This window comes from Balaenoptera physalus, assembly GCF_965194825.1.
Source record: "Balaenoptera physalus genome assembly, chromosome: 4".
In the NCBI taxonomy this organism is placed as follows: Eukaryota; Metazoa; Chordata; class Mammalia; order Artiodactyla; family Balaenopteridae; genus Balaenoptera; species Balaenoptera physalus.
The window spans coordinates 105,743,731-105,761,329 of NC_138891.1; the positions used below are offsets into that span (position 1 = coordinate 105,743,731).

Consider the following 17,599-nt stretch of genomic DNA (forward strand, 5'->3'; position numbering starts at 1 on the left):
ACATGCCCGCCCTTCCACTACTATTGGCCAAATCAGCCGTCTGTTTGATAGATCCGCGGTCCGTTGGTCAATGTTGCTCGGCGGTTGCTGGGGACCGCCTACGAGCTCTCCCATAGGCGGCGCAGGAGGACTGGGCTCGGCGGGGGACACGGCGGCCGCTGCGGGGCTCGACCGGGCAACGGCGACGGCGGTGGCGGCGGTGGCGACTGGTCCTCCGCCTTCACCCCATTGCACCTCCTTTTCTTCCTCTTCCTTTTCTTTCCGGCCGCGTATCGTCCACTTCCCCTCAAGGCGGCCCCGATCCTACGGTACCAAGGAGCTAGGGAGGCCGAGGGTGGGCCCGGCCGTTGGTGCGGGCTTTGGGCCCGGAGCCTTCCGTCCCAAAGCGGGAGCCGGGGGCGGGGCCGGGGCGCCGTTGTCGGCGGGAGGAAGAGGGAGGGGACGGGAAGCCTGACAGCGGCCGCCTCCGCCAGGCGCCTGCTGCCTCCTCCCTTGAGACTGCCGCCAACTCGGCTGTCGAGTTCCCGGGCCCACGGCCGGCAGCTGGGACTCGGCCCTGCCCAGCTAGCGGGCAGGGGCGGTGGGGCGCCGGCGTGCTGGGCTCCGCGCGGGAGGAGGGAGTCTAGACGCCGGGCGCGTCGCGAGCCCCGCCTTTCCCTCTTCCCGAACCCTGGGGCTTGGGCGCCCGGGGAGGTGCAGATCCGGGCGCACCACTGTGGAGGGACTGGGATGAGGAGAGTTGGGGTGAACGTTGGGATCCGAATTTGTGGTGTGGACTTAGAGTGATTTTAAGCACACCTGCGTGGTGGCTGTTGTGGACGTTCTTGTTCGTTTTTTCATCCACCCTTTTTCCTTCACCCTCCCCCGTTTTTTCTTTCCATTTGTTTTTCGTGTTTTACAGTAAAGGCATGACTTCCCAGCACCTCAGGGAAAATAGGGTGCAAGCCCAGAAACTATTTCCACACCATCACTTGTTGAAAAACTGATTCGAAGGCATCTCCGGGTTTGAACAAACTGAAAGTGCCAGGATTTCATGCGTCTTTGGTTTTGCGCTGGAGACCCTTCGCTACTAGGTATCAAGACGAAAAAAACTGGAAACTAATCTGGTAAACATTTAAACTTGAAAACTTCTGTTGAGTTTTATTTTTATCTAGTAAATGATTTGCTTTTTTTGTTGGCCAATTCCTGCTCTTAACTTTGTAACTTACTCGTTCAAAATATCTTTACTTCTATGGAAAACACTTTCGTTCTTCGGTTCTGTAAACTCGAGCATCCTCTACTGGGTGGATATTTACCTCTGCAGTAACACAAATATACTTTAAAACTTAAAAGATTTTGGAATGTGTAGGCCTTTCATATTAGCACAAGTGATTGCGCGTTTTATGCTTCAAAGAATAACGAACATGTTAATTGTTTTAGAGTGTGAAATCCAAAGACAGAAGACTTTTCAAATAGAATGATTTAAGCATTACTGGGCACAAATATGTAATGTTTTTCATAAATAGCTTAGAACCATTAATTATAATAGGGACTGACTTGCTATATGATTATAAAACACATACCATTAACTTAAAGTACAACTATGTGTAATGGTAATTCACTATTTAGTAAGCAGGAATTGTCTTACCTGCCATTGAAAACCTATAACCTAAATAATATTTGACACAAGAGCCTTGCGTTAAACACATTTTTAATGGGAAAAAAAAGAATTAAACTTATTAAAACCTAAACTTGATCATACTTTCCAAAATTTCTGTGGAATGTTGAGTTCTTCTCTGAGGTTATGTCCACAGGTGTCTAATACATAAATTCTTTTGAGAGAGATTTCATGGTAACCAGCTATGAATTCTGTAGCATAGATTAACGGAATACTCCATTGTTTCTGATTACACTTATAAAGTACAATTCTTCAGAGCACACCTGGGAATTTTTCTCTAATGTATTTAAACAGAACAGAATTCCATCTTGAATTCTATCAAATTCATTTCAACTTCTTATATCTAGGTTAATGTAAGAGCTTAATCCAATGGCATGGCCTCAGGGAACAAATGGTTATCACTTACAACTTCTGTTATCTCAAGTTTTCAGTGCCCATAACCTTACGATTTTGGCAATGATCACAAAAATTTGTTTTGGGGTTAAATTGAGAAATTATTAAGCTGCTTCTGAGTTAAATATTTGGAAAAATAGTGAAGATAATCACTTATTCCATATCAACAAATTGTGATTGAGCATCTGTCATGTACAAGATACTGTGTTCTTAATTTTGGTCTAACTTAATAGTTAAATAAGTGAAATAAATATTAGCAAATGTAAATATTATTCTTTAATGGAATAAAAAGTGTTAGATAAAGCACTTTACATAGCTTGTCTATCACCTTTTGGAAAGGTATCTTAGTAGAGGTGTATATGCATTAAAAAAAAATGACTTACTTTGAGCTCTGTATTTTGACTTTAAAATTTAACATCATTGTTGCTGCTTTTAATTGCATTTGGCCTGTGTTCTTTCTTGGTTTTTACTTTCTTTCTTCTCAGAACAATTTTGGAAATTATATTCAACTTCATGTAGAATTACGCCAGTTTAGTGGCCCACCTGTTTGAACAAACTTTGTACACAGTTCCTTGCAGTTGTTTCCCTAAAATCTGTTGCCCCAGAACTGTGAAGGGAAAGAAGTTCTTTTAAACTTGAACACATATCTAAATTGGATGAGATTAATACAATTAATACCATAAATGTTGACCTGTAGTTAGGTTTTTCTAAAGGATAGTGACATCTGGGATAGTTCTTTTTTCATACTTTGAATTTATTTGAATTTCATCAAAATCAAGGAATGGACCTAGTTGTTACTAGTAACTTGCTCTGGTTTTGCCTTCCCTTAACATATCTCAGGTAAGTTAAGACTTAATAGACACACAGTCTATTAATTGGAATTAAGTTTTGTGAAGCCTTTAATCTTAAAATGTTTATATCTACCTTTTTATTATTCCTTCCCTCGTGAAGTGTTGTTATAACACTCTGTTTCTCTTGTCTTGAAAGAACCCTATTCAAAGTCAGAATGGAAAGATTTGTAGTGACAGCACCACCTGCTCGAAACCGTTCTAAGACTGCTTTGTATGTGACTCCCCTGGATCGAGTCACTGAGTTTGGAGGTGAGCTGCACGAAGATGGAGGAAAACTCTTCTGCACTTCTTGCAATGTGGTTCTGAATCATGTTCGCAAGTCTGCCATTAGTGACCACCTCAAGTCAAAGACTCATACCAAGAGGAAGGCAGAATTTGAAGAGCAGAATGTGAGAAAGAAGCAGAGGCCTCTAACTGCATCGCTTCAGTGCAACAGTACTGCGCAAACAGAGAAAGTCAGTGTTATCCAGGACTTTGTGAAAATGTGCCTGGAAGCCAACATCCCACTTGAGAAGGCTGATCACCCAGCAGTCCGTGCTTTCCTGTCTCGCCATGTGAAGAATGGAGGCTCCATACCCAAGTCAGACCAACTGAGGAGAGCATATCTGCCTGATGGATATGAGAATGAGAATCAACTCCTTAACTCACAAGATTGTTGACAAGGAGGTTATCACCATTGTGATCAAGATAAATAATGTGGAGTATTAAAGTTATGTGTTGATTGTGTGGTTCATTTTTATATTTATTTCATTTTAAATCATGTGATGCATAATAGTTTTGCAATGTATATATAGTTGCAGGCAAAAAAAACAAAAAAAACAACAAAAAAAGAAACCTCACTGCAAAACATATTGTTAATTTTAGTCACCAATGGTGTAAAGCAAAACTTAGGGTTTAGAGTGTGCTAGGATACCTGAAACCTGATGGTTATCTTTAAAATTGATGGTTTTTCTCCTGAAATGTTTGTGCATGGAAGAACTGCCCTGCTTTTTTACCCCATTGCCATGTATGATTATTCCTTGTGAGATTACCTAATTACTTGGATTGAAGACTAGCCTAGGAAGTTGAAGCTGCTGCCAGGCAATACCACTCACAGTAACTTAAAGGAATTATTTCTGATTAGAGGATCCTCAAAAAGGAAGGGATGGTGGGAAACTGTTCTTATATCTTCAGATTCCTAGCAGAAAATGATTGTTTATTTCAGACTATGCTTTACTTGTATATGATGTAGTTAACTATCTTTCAGTTCCTCACTTTTTTCCTTTTTTTTTTTTTAAAGGCTTATTGTTGTATTAGTAGCAGCTTCAAGTGACCAAAAGACTAAAATCTTTTAATGTCAGTGCCAAAAGCCACCGGGAATTTTGCAGTGACACGATTTTAGTCTCGTACTATAAACACAAATTTTCGAACCATAGCTTTCATTTCAAGCATCATTTTGAATTTGCAAACTTTTTTTTTTATGTCATGGTGTTAAAAGACTTCAAGATTGGCATTTTAATTTAAACAGGTAGACATTTTATGATTGAGTTTCCTGTTTTTACAGAGAATTAGTAATTACTTTTTGGCTGACAGATCAGATGATAAGGAAATTACTTTTTATGCATTAATTTTTCCACATGATTTTATAAGAGTTTATTTAGATAGACTAGAAACAAGTTTACTTACTTTCACTTTTATGTGCTTTGCCTCTGGTGGTATAAGGTTTTTAATCATAGATGGTAAACCATTGTCTAAAAATACTGGCAAGATTTTTGTAATGAAGATCTGGCAGTATCCTGCATAACTGTTTGGGTGAGGAAATAATCAGATCTGTTAAAGGTCAACCATGTTCAGGAAATGATCTCTATCTGAATTCCACTATCCTGTAAGGTTATTAAAGTGGCTTAGCCCAGGTATGTCCTCTTTGTTGGATACCCAAATTATATTTTTAAAAAATTAAACAGCTGAAAACTTGGAGTAGAGCTTTAAAAAAAGTCAAAGTCTTTGAAACCATTCAAGTTAAAAATCTTTATAAAGTATATTTCTATTACAAAGCACTGACAAAAGATGCCCTATGTGACTTGGAGTTATCTTTGAAGTCATTTTACCACAAGTCTTCATTAAAAAACAGCCAAAGTGAATAAGAAAAAGATTAGATATTATGTTTTTCAGAATCGGCTTTCCATGTCTAAGTTTTTTTGGTGGACTTAAGTTCCTAGTATGAGGTGTCAAAGTGCCCATCTTATTTTAGATTTTATGTGGGCTTTTTGTTGTTGTTGTTTTCTTTTTTAAATAAGTCTGCCACCAAAAAAAAAAAAATCACTTGTCAAAATTTGAGCTACCAGTTTTTCTCATGTTCAGTTATGTTAAAGTAGCACAATTAATGCCCAGAATAGTGCTCTCATTTGTTAAGCACATGCAAGAGGAAACCAGTGGCAAAACATAACCAAAATGTACTTTGCTTTTACTTCCTCTAGTAAAGAATTTGCAGGCAACCATGTTTAATTTGAATTATCTAAGATGGTACAAGATCTAAGAAACTTGGAAAATAATTGATTTTTATAGCAGTATTTTCAGAATACAAAGATAAGGTTAGACATACAATCATTCTAATTTTTTCAAGACTTTCATGTGTTCAGACTGCTCCCTATTGTTTGGACATTAATTTGCACTAACAGCAAACACATAGTGGCAGGATGGCTTTGAGTAGTCCTAAACAATAAACTGGATGACGTTGTACTAGAAAAATACCAATAATTCACATTTGAGTTTCTAGCAGTTATTACTAATTTGATGATCATTTAGGTCCCATATAGCTTAATGTATTTCTCCAGGCTCCTAACTTTTTGTATATCCAGTATATCTAGGGGCATAATCCGTCCTCCTGTTAGGATTATATCATGTCCTTAGAAGCGTTTTCCATCCTGTTGTGGAGGTTTAATGTGTTTCTTTAATGATTGTGAAACTTTTCGTTCCCTGAAACTGGTTAACTTTACTTCATAGTTAAAAAGATAAGGCAGAATGATTGTCTTAGCCTGCTCAAACTGGTACAAATCTGTGAAACCATGGTTAGCATACGTTGGGTAACAAATGGAGAATGTCTAAGAGGCATATGCTGCTGTGGAGGTGTGGACGTGTGTACAGAGCTCTCAATCTTAACTATATAGTGTTAGTGTGATGCTATACTATTGGGAAAAATAGCACATTTTTTCTATTTTATAAGTTGTATGCATAAACATAAGATTTGTAATGTTTCATTTATAAACTGCCTTCAACACATGCTTACCTGTTAATAGTGTTTTCTCAAAGTATGATAGTATGTCTTCCAGAATTTCACTATATGCTTACAGTAAATAGTTCCTAGCTTGTTGAAATGTTAAATTCCTTGTTGGTTTCTTTTGATTCTCTGGGGCATATAGCAAGCCTGAAAGACATTATAATCATTTCTTACAGGGTGGAAATTTAGAAAGATTGTGTATTGGAGCCTAAATAGTTATTTTATTCATTATCATCTTTGAGTAAGACTTTTTTTCTTTTTTTTTTTTTTAAACAAATGTTACTTCCAGTTAACGCATTTGGCCCTACTGAATTTCAGGGACCAAAATACCAATACTTAAAAAGTTCTGCATCTTACAGTTGTAACCAATTAAGTATCGGCTTGGGATTGTTCTGAAGTCTTCATTGCTTAAAAACTATTGTAAGTAACAGTTGGCAAGATCGCTAAGCAGAAAGTTCCATGTTAAAATCTTTTGCCTGAAAGAATTTGTATGTAAATGTTAATGGAAAACACATTTAAACAAAATAAAACGTAAGGTGGCCCCAAACAAAAGCCACAAACAATTTGTCATTTGGTGCTTAGTCTTTGTAAGGGCTCTCTGTGGTTTGACTTGCCCCAGCTGCCTTTAAATGAGTACAGATCACCTTAAAACATGTTTATTAAATAGAAGATTCATTCTATAATTTAACTGAAAATCTTAGCCTAAAATAAGTTGCTTTGGCTTCTAGTCAGCACTGATTAAAATGTGAATAGTGAAGTGACTATCCTAAACCTGGTTTATCTCAATCCATACTACCATAGACTTTTGAGGTAAATACAGTTCTTATGTAGTGGTATTCTACTTGTATCCAGAATACTGTATTCATTAAAATTTTACTATGTTCATTTTTGTATTCCCTTGCTTATTTTTTTTGCTCACGCATGTATCCTTAGTATAAATGTGTCTCTTTTAAAGTTTTGTCTCTGTGACTTTTAGAAATAAATTTCAAAAATTGTTTCAGAAGTTTTTGAAAGCATGTTTTGTTTTGTGGGTCAATAGCATATATTTCATAATTCCAACAGATTAATAAAACTTTACTAATTTAGATTTATTTTTCTACTAGTTATATCTCTTTGTAAGATTATTAGTCCTTATATCCAATGTAAAAGCATATATATTCTGTCAAACCAAATTTACATCATAGCTACAGATAGCCCCTTTCCCCTAAAATTATATAGGTAATATTTAAATAAGCTTAATAAGTGCTTTTAATTGGAAACATACTGTAACTTTTTACCTTTAGAAAGAATAATTATGGAAGACAAGGACCTAACTTGCATCTTGTAAGTTTTATTGGGTTTTTGAAAGATTTGCTATTCTCTTATCAGCACTGGGGAGAAAATGCATATAAGTGGAAAATTGTCTCATTAGTTTTACATAGTTTTGAGGACAGCTATTCCTCCTTCTATTTACTTCTATTTGGAAAAAAATTAATGAATTTATAAAGCAATTGACTTGTTTTTTCTGAAATCAAAACGGTAGAAAGGACCTTAAGAAATTAGTCAATACTTCTGTTTCCAGTTTAATATCTCCAAACCAAGAGGCTTTTCTTCATTTTTCCTAAAGAATCTCATCATAACCTTTATTAAATGTAAACCAATTGAATGTGTGTGCCTTTGGGTCTCATAATAGTTCCTTTTTTTCTTTCTGTGTGTAAACTGAGTTGTATTACGCACCTATAATATGGTATCTCATGATGCAAAGATGTTCCTGGGATCAGACTAGCTAACCTAGCGCAGTAAAGACTAAAACTAGGAAGTAGAATAGGACTTAAACTTGTGATGTGATGCATTTGATACGTATGACATGACTTCCATCTGATTACCCCTCTAATATGTTACTTGATTTCATTTGTTTTATATGCATACTATTTAGAATGAATGCTTAGATCTCTCTTGTTTAAATGTTGGAATCAAATAATTTAAAAGTCCATGGCCTCAAGTTCTTGGTTAAATTTGAATAATATGCAATCAACTAGTACTTACTGAGTTCTTATCATGTGCTTGACGCTACTCCAGCCACGCTACTCTAGTGGCTACTCTAGCCACTCCATCACATCTACTCTACATCAGAGAAAATAAAGATGATTTATTGTCGTTAACACAATGATGGGGGCAGAAGAGCGGGAGGGCACATATTGTTGTCTTACCTAGCCAACTTCTTTAAGCATTCCTTGTAAGACTAGTAAATTACCAATAAAATAGTTATCACCGGTTTCATCTACACTCTCCAAGTCTTATTTTGTACAGGAAGAGCAATAAAATTTGAAAATTTCCAAATTAAATGTGTGCACATCCTTTGAAAATCTGGTAGTATATGTTAGACAGAAACTATCAATTTCCAGATTAAATTCTATTAAACAATGGGATTGACTAATGTAAATAAGAACCTGCCACACATTTTACTGCAATGCCCATGATACATCAAGAGCTTCATTGAATACTGAATATCAAGATAGTCACTGGTGTACCTAATCAATTAGACATTAACTAATGATGATCATAATCCAAACCCCTGAGCTGGTATGTATATTAAATGACAGATTCTACAACCTTTTCTGTTTAAGCATACAAGGAATCTATGTAATAGAACACATTGATTTTTAAAAATTTTTTTCTTAGTATGCTCATGTAGTACATATTCAATAGTAATAGTAATAATTTTATGTATTCCTTTTAATCTAACAAATTCTACTTTTATGAATATATCAGAAAAAAAATGGCCAATATATAAAGATATATGTAAAAAGAAGTTCATTTTAATATTATAATCGTAAAAAACTGCAAATACTATGAATGTCCAGCAAAAGTGCAATGGTCCAAAAATTATGACACATCAATATTATGGAATTATTCAAGTGCCCTAAAAGTGTGTATTAAAAGAGACACCTACAAGGTTGTTAAGTTTCTCTATATATACATTTATAAATATATATAGTATATTTTGAGGAAAAATAACAGTGCTATGCAAAGTACAATATGTTTGTATGTGGTGAAAAACACACACTAAATGGTTAAGATTACTGACAAGTGGTGATACTGAATGGGGTGGGGGGGCAATATTTGCCTTGTTTTATATACTCCCATATGTTGACTTACAACAAGCACATGTTATCTGTGTCACACACACAAAATATGAATTATATTTTTATTGAAACTTGCTCCCACAGTAGTTATATCCAAACTGTAAAGAACAGCAATATCACATAATTCATCTACTTTATTAATGAGAATATTAAAGAATTTTAATTGCTGAACAAATATTTTAAAACATCTTTTTGAATTCTTTAAAACTTATCTTTATAAAATTTAGTTGCATATTTACAAAGTGAAGTCATTATTCTTCTCCCCAAGTTATTCATTACTAAGTATGTAATGGGGAGTCAATTTCAAAGCTATGACTTTAGTATCCCTGTACTCTATAAATAGCCTAAACATTTTCTAGTTTTTTATAGTAGTTGTAAGTACTACTCCACAATGCTTCAATAATACCTATAACAAACATAAATCTAATAACTGCTAAAACCTTGTAGGTGTTTCCTAATCTGTCAGTTAATGAGAATAAAACAAATGTCATAAAATATCATCAGGTAGTTTTTCTATCTAACACCTTAATTTCCTGTTTCAGAAAACCAGCATTATATCAGGATTGGAACTCCATGTCTGGTAATCATTTGTCATTTAATTCTGTTCCTCTCCATGAAGGTTGCTATTGTGGAATGTACACTCTTCTAAATACTCTTTTCCTACTGGGGGATCACCTAACATCACTTTGCTTGCTGACACAACAGCAGTTTCTTTACTACTTAGTATAGTAGTAACACAAAACAATTAAGGTGCAATCTTTCCCTGTTACCAACGGCCATCTGTCCTTAATCTTTCTTTCCTGATTTCCTTCTTTCTCCTCTAATGCTTCTTCATCTTCTCCCCTTGTGGATTCTTAATGCTATTACCTTCCTTTGACTAACACAAAATATTATCAACTCACTGTGAGATCACAAGAGTTGTAAGTAGCAAATTCATGTCTAGAATCTGTGTAGTCATTAATCCACATTTTTAAGTGTACCATTGTATTGAATCTACAGAAAAACAGGTTCATATTGGAGCAAGAGGAAAGAGGGCTGGGAAGGAAGGTCTCCAGGGAAACAAATGGAATATATATTATTTTGTATTATATTTATATTATTTCTTTGATAATCTACTCTCCTTCATTTATTCCATCCTGCTTTTGATTTCTAAGACCTCTTTCTTGTTTTCTGAACACTTCCTTTTCATAGCATCCCATTTTAGGTTTATGATTGCAGAATTTTCTTTTATCTCTGTGACAACTGTAATTTTTTAAAAGCTTTCTTCTGCTCCTGCACTGTCTCTATTTCCTCCAGGCTCCTCTATTTCTGACTGTTTAATTTTAATCTGTCTCTTCCTTATTGGAAGCACTATTTAAGTATCTAGTGATTCATAGATGCTGATTCATATTTAAGAACTAAATAGCTGATTGGAATCCCTATGTGCATGAATGGGACCAGGCAACAGGTAATCAGAAATAAAACACAATTTTTGAAGAACTCCAGAAGTAAGTTGCTGAAAATCTTTTATCTAAGTGCATTTAATTTCTTCAAACTCACAGGGACAAATGTAAAAAATTAATAAACAGAAACCTCAGTCAAATAGAGTCTGGAGACCAGAAGGGGGAGCTCTCATGCCCTGTGATGATGGCAGAACTCAACAGGAAGAAGAAAGACTCCTATTCTTTCCTGGCAAGGACTCAGCCAATGAAAAGCCACGGTCTGTTTATGATAGCCCTCTCAACTTCCTTTCCCCTTTATAAAAGCGTTCCCCCATGTGGGGACTTGCCCATGGCTTGCCTGCACATGGCTTGCCATGGTTGCAGACCGCAAGTTGCAATTCTCTGCTGATCCTGAATAAACCCATCTTTGCTGGAGAAGTATCTGGCAGTCTATTTGTTTGGTCAACATAAGAATGTGAATAATATACCCAATTACTGGAATTCTGAGAACAGGATGAATAAGAGAGCTATTATGAGTTAAATTGTGTCCTCCCCCACCAAATTTGTAACTTGAAGTCCTAACCCACCAATACCTCAGAATATGACCTTGTTTGGAAAAAGGGTCATTGCAGATGTAATTAGTTATATTGGAATAGGATGGGCCCCTAATCCAATAGGACTAGTGCCTGTGAGAGGGGAAATTTGGACACAGACACACACACACACACACACACACACACACACACACACACACACACACACACACACATACATACAGGGAGAATGCCATGCTAAAGCTCTAGGTGATGTGGCAGAAGCCAAGGAATATCAGAGATTGCCAGCAAACCATAAGAAGCTAGGAGAACAGGTCATAGAACAGGTACATAGAACATAGAACATAGAACATAGAACAGGTCCTTCCTCACGGCCCTCAGAAGGAACCAATCCTGCCTACACCTTGATCTCAGACTTTTAGCCTGTAGAACTGTGAGACAATACATTTATGTTGTTTAAGCCACCAAATTTGTGGTTTGTGGTACTTTGTTAGAGCAGTGTGAGGAAATTAATATAGGAGCTTATGATTCAATATGTAATAATTCTTTAAATCCCATGTTGTTAGCCCTGTGCCTCATTACAACCCTTTATTCACTGGCTTTCCTGAACCTGGAGCTTCTCTGGTTCAAATTATCCAGAGAATAAGCTTCTGATCCCTTGCTTGGTTAGGGGTGTGGATGTGGATGGGGAAATAGTTGCCTACTGGTATGGTCTAGGGAAGTGGGCCTGGAGCATGCCAAGAGCTTCCTTGCAGCCTGCAAGTGCTGAGCCTCTGAGGGGTTCTGTAGAGTGAATTGACTGGCTCTGTGTACTTGTGCCACTCAGTCACTTATTACCTATCCAACTACACTTCATGTTTTGAAGGTTGAGGAAATTTCTCATACATTATGTGTCTTTTTCCATTTCATTTGTCCTTAAGTTTTAAATACACACACACATACACACACATATACATACATATATTTCTAATTCATGTATTTTTATTTTAGTGAAGTTTTATGAGATAAAGGAGATAAATACATGCTAATCCACCATTTTTAACCAGAAGTCTTTTGCTTCTGATCTCAATATGCTACGTTTGAATATCAAAGCCAGAGACTGGATAGACAGGTCAAACACATGCACTTCCTTCCCTTTATGCCTCAAATCCCTTAAATTCTGAGAAGAAATTCATAGTAGCATTATAAAATAAGAAAGGGTTCATGAATGCATAAGACTTCTTGAGGAATTCCTGGATGATGGAAAAATTGATTGTATGGGATGATTAACTGTATAGATGATGGAAAAACACAGTTAACCGTTGAGCAACACAGGTTTGAACTGTGTAGGTTCACTTATACATGGATTTTTATCACTAAATACATACTACAGCACTACACAATCCAATCCTCAGTTGGTTGAATTCAAGAATGTGGAAACTCAGATATGAGAGCCAACTGTAAAGTTATACTCGGATTTTTGACTGTGTGGCGGTGGGGTCTGTGTCCCTAATTCCTGAGTTGTTCAAGGGTCAACTGTAGTTTGTATTAGACTGATTGAGAAGTGACACAGCTAGAAAAACCAAAGCTCAAATGCTTTGAAGAAAACCACATCCTGAAGAAAACCACTGCTGAATTCACAGCAGAACCAGAAAAACAGCAAGCTCAAGAACAAATATGAAGAATAGGAGATGTTGTTTCTGAGTAATTATCAGGGTAAATGGCTAATAAGGCCAGCTATACCTCGCAGGGTGGGGACAAGATTCTCCAGAAGGCTGTATATAGTCTGAATCAACATCCGATATACGGTGCTACTTCTCCCGTAGCTGGTGTACAGGAATCATGGGGTGAAAATGGGAGTGGCACCAGTCTCTATTACCCCTAGTGACCACTAGTAAAATTTGTGCTTCCTGTTCTCATGACTTTATGTTCTGCTGGCCTAGAGGTCTTAGTTCCAAAGGGAGGAATGCTTCCACACTGAGACACAACAATGATTTTCGATTGAACTGCAAGTTAAGACTGCCACTCCGCCACTTTGGACTCCTCATGCCTCTGAATCAGTAGGCCTAGAAGGTAGTTACTGTGCTGACTGGAGAGACCGATCCTGACTACCCAGGGGAAATTGGACTGCTGCTCCACAATGGAGGTAATGAAGAGTGTGTGTGGAATACACAGATCTCTTAGCGTCTCTTAGTATTACCACCCTTGTGATTAAAATCAATGGAAAGCTACCACAACTCAATCCAGGAAGGACTACCAATGGCTCAGACCCTTCAGGAATCAAGGTTTGGATTACCACCCCCCCCAGGTAAAGATACATGACAAGGCAAGGTGCTTGCTAAAGGCAAAAGGAATATAGAGTGGGTAGTGAAAGAAAAGTAAAACTACCAGCTACAACCACATGACCAATTATAGATATAAGGACTGTAACTGTCATTGAGCATTTCCTCCTTATTCTGCTATGAATACATTTGTGTATCTATATATATCTATCTGTATCTATATGTCTTTGTCTTCTTTCCTCTCCTATTACCTTATAACGTAGGTGTATTGAAGTTATATTGCAGTATTTAAGTACTGTTAATTTTACATCATAGTATTGAAATTATAGGATATCAAGAAGAAGAGTAAACATCACTGAAGGATTTTATCTCCTCTTCTAGGGAAGGGGTTGGTACATTTTCAGTTGTACACAGGATAGTTGTATCATGTTAGATGGAACTGTGGTCTTAATATTGTTTTTGTTTGAGTATTGTTTAATGAGATGAATATGGGTGCCACGCTGACAAGGGGTGGACTTGTGATGATCAGTTTTATGTGCCAACTTGACTGCGCCATGGGGTGCCCAGATATTTAGTTAAACATTATTCTGGATTTGTCTGTGAGAATGTTTTTTGGAGGAGATTAACATTTGAATCAGTAGAATGAGTAAAACATATTGTCCTCCTATCCAATCGGTCGAAGGCATGAATAGAACAAGAGGCTAATACTCCTTTAACTGAGAAGGAATCTCCTCTTGCTTGACTGCCTTGAGCTGGGGCATGGGTTTTTCCTGGGTCTCAAGCCTGCAAATATTTGGTCTGGAACTACAACATTGGCTGTCTAGGATCTCCCTTAGGTCTCCAGCTTGCTGACTACAGTTCTTGGAACTTGTCAGCCTCCATAGTGGCATGAGCAAATTCCTTATAATAAATCTCTTCAGGGACTTCCCTGGTGGCGCAGTGGTTAAGACTCCACACTCCCAGTGCAGGGAACCCAGGTTCAATCTCTGGTCAGGGAACTAGATCCCACATGCATGCCACAACTAAGAGTTCACATGCCACAACTAAGGAGCCTACGTGCCACAACTAAGGAGCAGGCGAGCTGCAACTAAGGAGCCAGCAAGCCGCAACTAAGACCCAGCACAACCAAATAAATAAATAAATATTAAAAAATAATAATAATAAATAAATCTCTTCATATATAATATACATATAATATGTATCGGTAAGATGTATAGTTATAGATAAACATCTATATTTATTTACCTGTATCTATATCTATAACTATATCTATATCTATATCTATATCTATCTACCTATCTATCTGTCTATCTATCCATCCTACTGGTTCTGTTTCTTTGGAGAACTCTAATACATCACCCAAGTAAAGTCTTCCTTCTTTTGGCAAATAGGTAGGAGTTGACAGAAAACAAATAGGCTGCCAGATATTTCTCCAGGAAAGAAGAGTTCATTCAGGATCAGCAGAGAATTGCAATTTGGGGTCTGCAACCATGGCAAGTTACATACAAGTCCCCACAGGGCAAGGGAAGGAGAATGCTTCTATAGAGGGGGAAAGGAAGTTGTAAGGGCCATAGTAAACAAAGAATCTATGTCTTTTCATTGGCTGAGCCCCTGCCAGGAAAGAAAAGTAGACTTTCTTCCCCCCTGTTGGGCTCTTCTATTGTCACAGGGTGTGAGAGCTCCCCCTTCTTTTCTCCAGACTCTATTTAATTGAGGTTTCTATTTATTAATTTTAAACATTTCCCCCTTTTGATCAAGATCTTGCTCTGAAAGCATTGCTGATCAAGCATCAGGTTTTTATAGTTTTAGTGGCCTTCTCTTCCTTAGTGCCAGGAAGGACCTTTCCTGGGTGTAGTGTCCCACATATGAGGGAAAGTGCACAGGTTGAAAACCTATTAAAGTCACATTTGAGTAACAAGGAGGGGTAGGAGGGAGATCTCTCAGGCACTTTTTATCTAAAATCCATATGTTATCAAGATCATAGACATTGGTGAGGTCTGATCCAGATAACTTTGGAAAGCTGTCTCATCAGATTTCCTCTGCTTCTATTCTAGAAAATCTTTACTTTCAGTCACCAGATTATGTGCACGTTCAGTCAGAGTTCAGTGCTTTCTTTAGGTGCATTACATAAATCCAAGAGTCTATTCCTTGGAGTCTGGCAGTATCTGATGGAAGCCTTTATAGTGAGGTTGAAGAGAGTTCTTCTGGAGGTGCCTTTTCCAATAGATGAAATCTCCATGTTGCGAGGTGTGATGCTTAAGGTCTTCATCTCCTGAGAGCACACTGTGAAAAGACTGCTCTACCAAAACATGTTAGTTTTAGCAGAAGCAATCAGGCCTTTGTAATATTGGAGTATCTCTCCTTTTATCTCCTTCTATGAATTGTAGGTCAAAAGAAGCAGGAGCCAAGTGCAGTGGGAGTCCCGTGACTATCTCAAAGGGTGAGAGTTAATGTGTTCCAAAAGAGGTGAATCTGAGATTTAGAAGGACTGCAGCAACAATTTTGGTCAAGGTTTTTAGAGGGCCTCTACAAATTTTATCACTGGGTCTTAATAATGCCATTAGTGTGTTCAACATAGGATTGAGGGTGGTAAGCATAGTGAGAGTATTGTAAAACTGACCAAACAGCATAGACTTTTTGAAGTACCTGTCCAGCAAGATGGGTTCTTCAAAAGTTCAAGAGGAGTTCCCCAGGTAAGGATAATCTTTTCCAAAAGGGCTTTAGAAGAAACAGTAGCTTGTCTGCAGAAGAAGGCTTCAGTCCAATGTGAAAACATACAGACCAAGCCTAAAACATATTTATATCCATGAGACAGAGGAAGTTGTATGAAATCCATTTGCCAGACTTCAAATGGTCTGTTAGGCAGTTTAAAATGTCCAGGAGCAGTATGAACAGGCTTCCCTGGGTTGTATTTTGGACAAGTGGGGTAAGAAAGGTAGGCATTTTTGTGGCCTTGTTAATGTTTCCCCACCAACATTATTCATGAAGGCTATCATTTTGTCAATAGATCAATGATTTAATGCATGTACAGTGGTTAGGAGTGGGAATTTGAGTCTCCAGTGAGACTGGGTTGTTATTTGGTCTAAACCAGAGCTTTCTCTTTTTATCAAACTAACAGTTGTTGATTTCCAATCTTGCTTTTCTTTTTCTGAGGCCAACTATTGGGCTTTTCTAGCCAGTTTTTCTAAGTTATCATTTGGGGAAATATGCCTTTGAACCATGACAGAGATTTGGCTGTTTCTGGTCTCTTTAACAGCAGCATTCCTTGCAAAAATGCCAGCAAGGTGGGTGATTTCCCTTAGCTTCCAGTGAGTCAAGTTTACAATGCCCCAGAATCTTAATAATAGCCAAAGCAGTAGGTAAAAGTATTACAACCAATAATTCCTGAACATAGGGGTCATTTTAAACTTTATTTCCACTGGAAGTAAGGAAGCCATGTTGCTTCCTTGACATTCCAAAATCATGAGCTACTCTGAAAGTGTACCTTCTATCAGTATAAATATTGGCAGTTTTGTCCTTGGCTAAAGTACAAGCTTATCTAAGAGCCTATAATTCAGCCTGTTGGACGGAAATAGCCATAGGTAAAGATACTACCTCAACAACATCATAAGGAGTTGCAACAAATGAACCTATCTACAAAACAGAAACAGACTCACAGACATAGAGATCAGACTTGTGGTTGCCAAGGGGGAGAGGAGGAGGGAGAGGGATGGACTGGGAGTTTGGGGTTGGTAGATGCAAACTATTACATTTAGAATTAATAACCAACAAGGTCCTACTGTATAACACAGGGAACTATATCCAATCTCTTGGGATAAACCATAATGGAAAAGAATATTAAAAAAAAGAATGTCTCTATGTGTATAACTGAATCACTTTGCTGTACAGCAGAGTTTGGCACAACATTGTAAATCAATTATACTTCAATTTAAAAAAAATGAAAAAAAACAGAGGAGTTGTAATAGCATACCCAGCACTATATTTGCCATTGTCAGTTTTTAAATAAGAACCATCAGTGAACCATGATGAAATCAGTGTTACCCAAAGGAATTCCCTATAGATCACCATAAGGGGTCAGAAG

General features: G+C 37.4%; 1 protein-coding gene and 1 long non-coding RNA gene across 3 annotated transcripts in view; both read left to right on the top strand.

Moving 5' to 3' along the window:
• Positions 1-17,599, top strand: part of LOC309660211 — a 385,318-nt gene that overhangs the window by 306,980 nt on the left and 60,739 nt on the right. The window lies entirely within an intron of this gene.
• Positions 120-7,042, top strand: CGGBP1 (CGG triplet repeat binding protein 1). 2 transcript variants are annotated; one of them, XM_082460640.1, is made up of 3 exons: positions 120-308; positions 902-1,073; positions 3,038-7,042. In XM_082460640.1, the coding sequence occupies exon 3, from the start codon at positions 3,057-3,059 to the stop codon at positions 3,558-3,560; it is 504 nt and encodes a 167-aa protein (XP_082316766.1). In that variant the 5' UTR covers positions 120-308; positions 902-1,073; positions 3,038-3,056; the 3' UTR covers positions 3,561-7,042. The 2 variants fall into 2 exon arrangements, with proteins under 2 accessions (XP_082316766.1, XP_082316765.1); XM_082460639.1 differs by having other exon boundaries at positions 123-308; positions 902-1,106.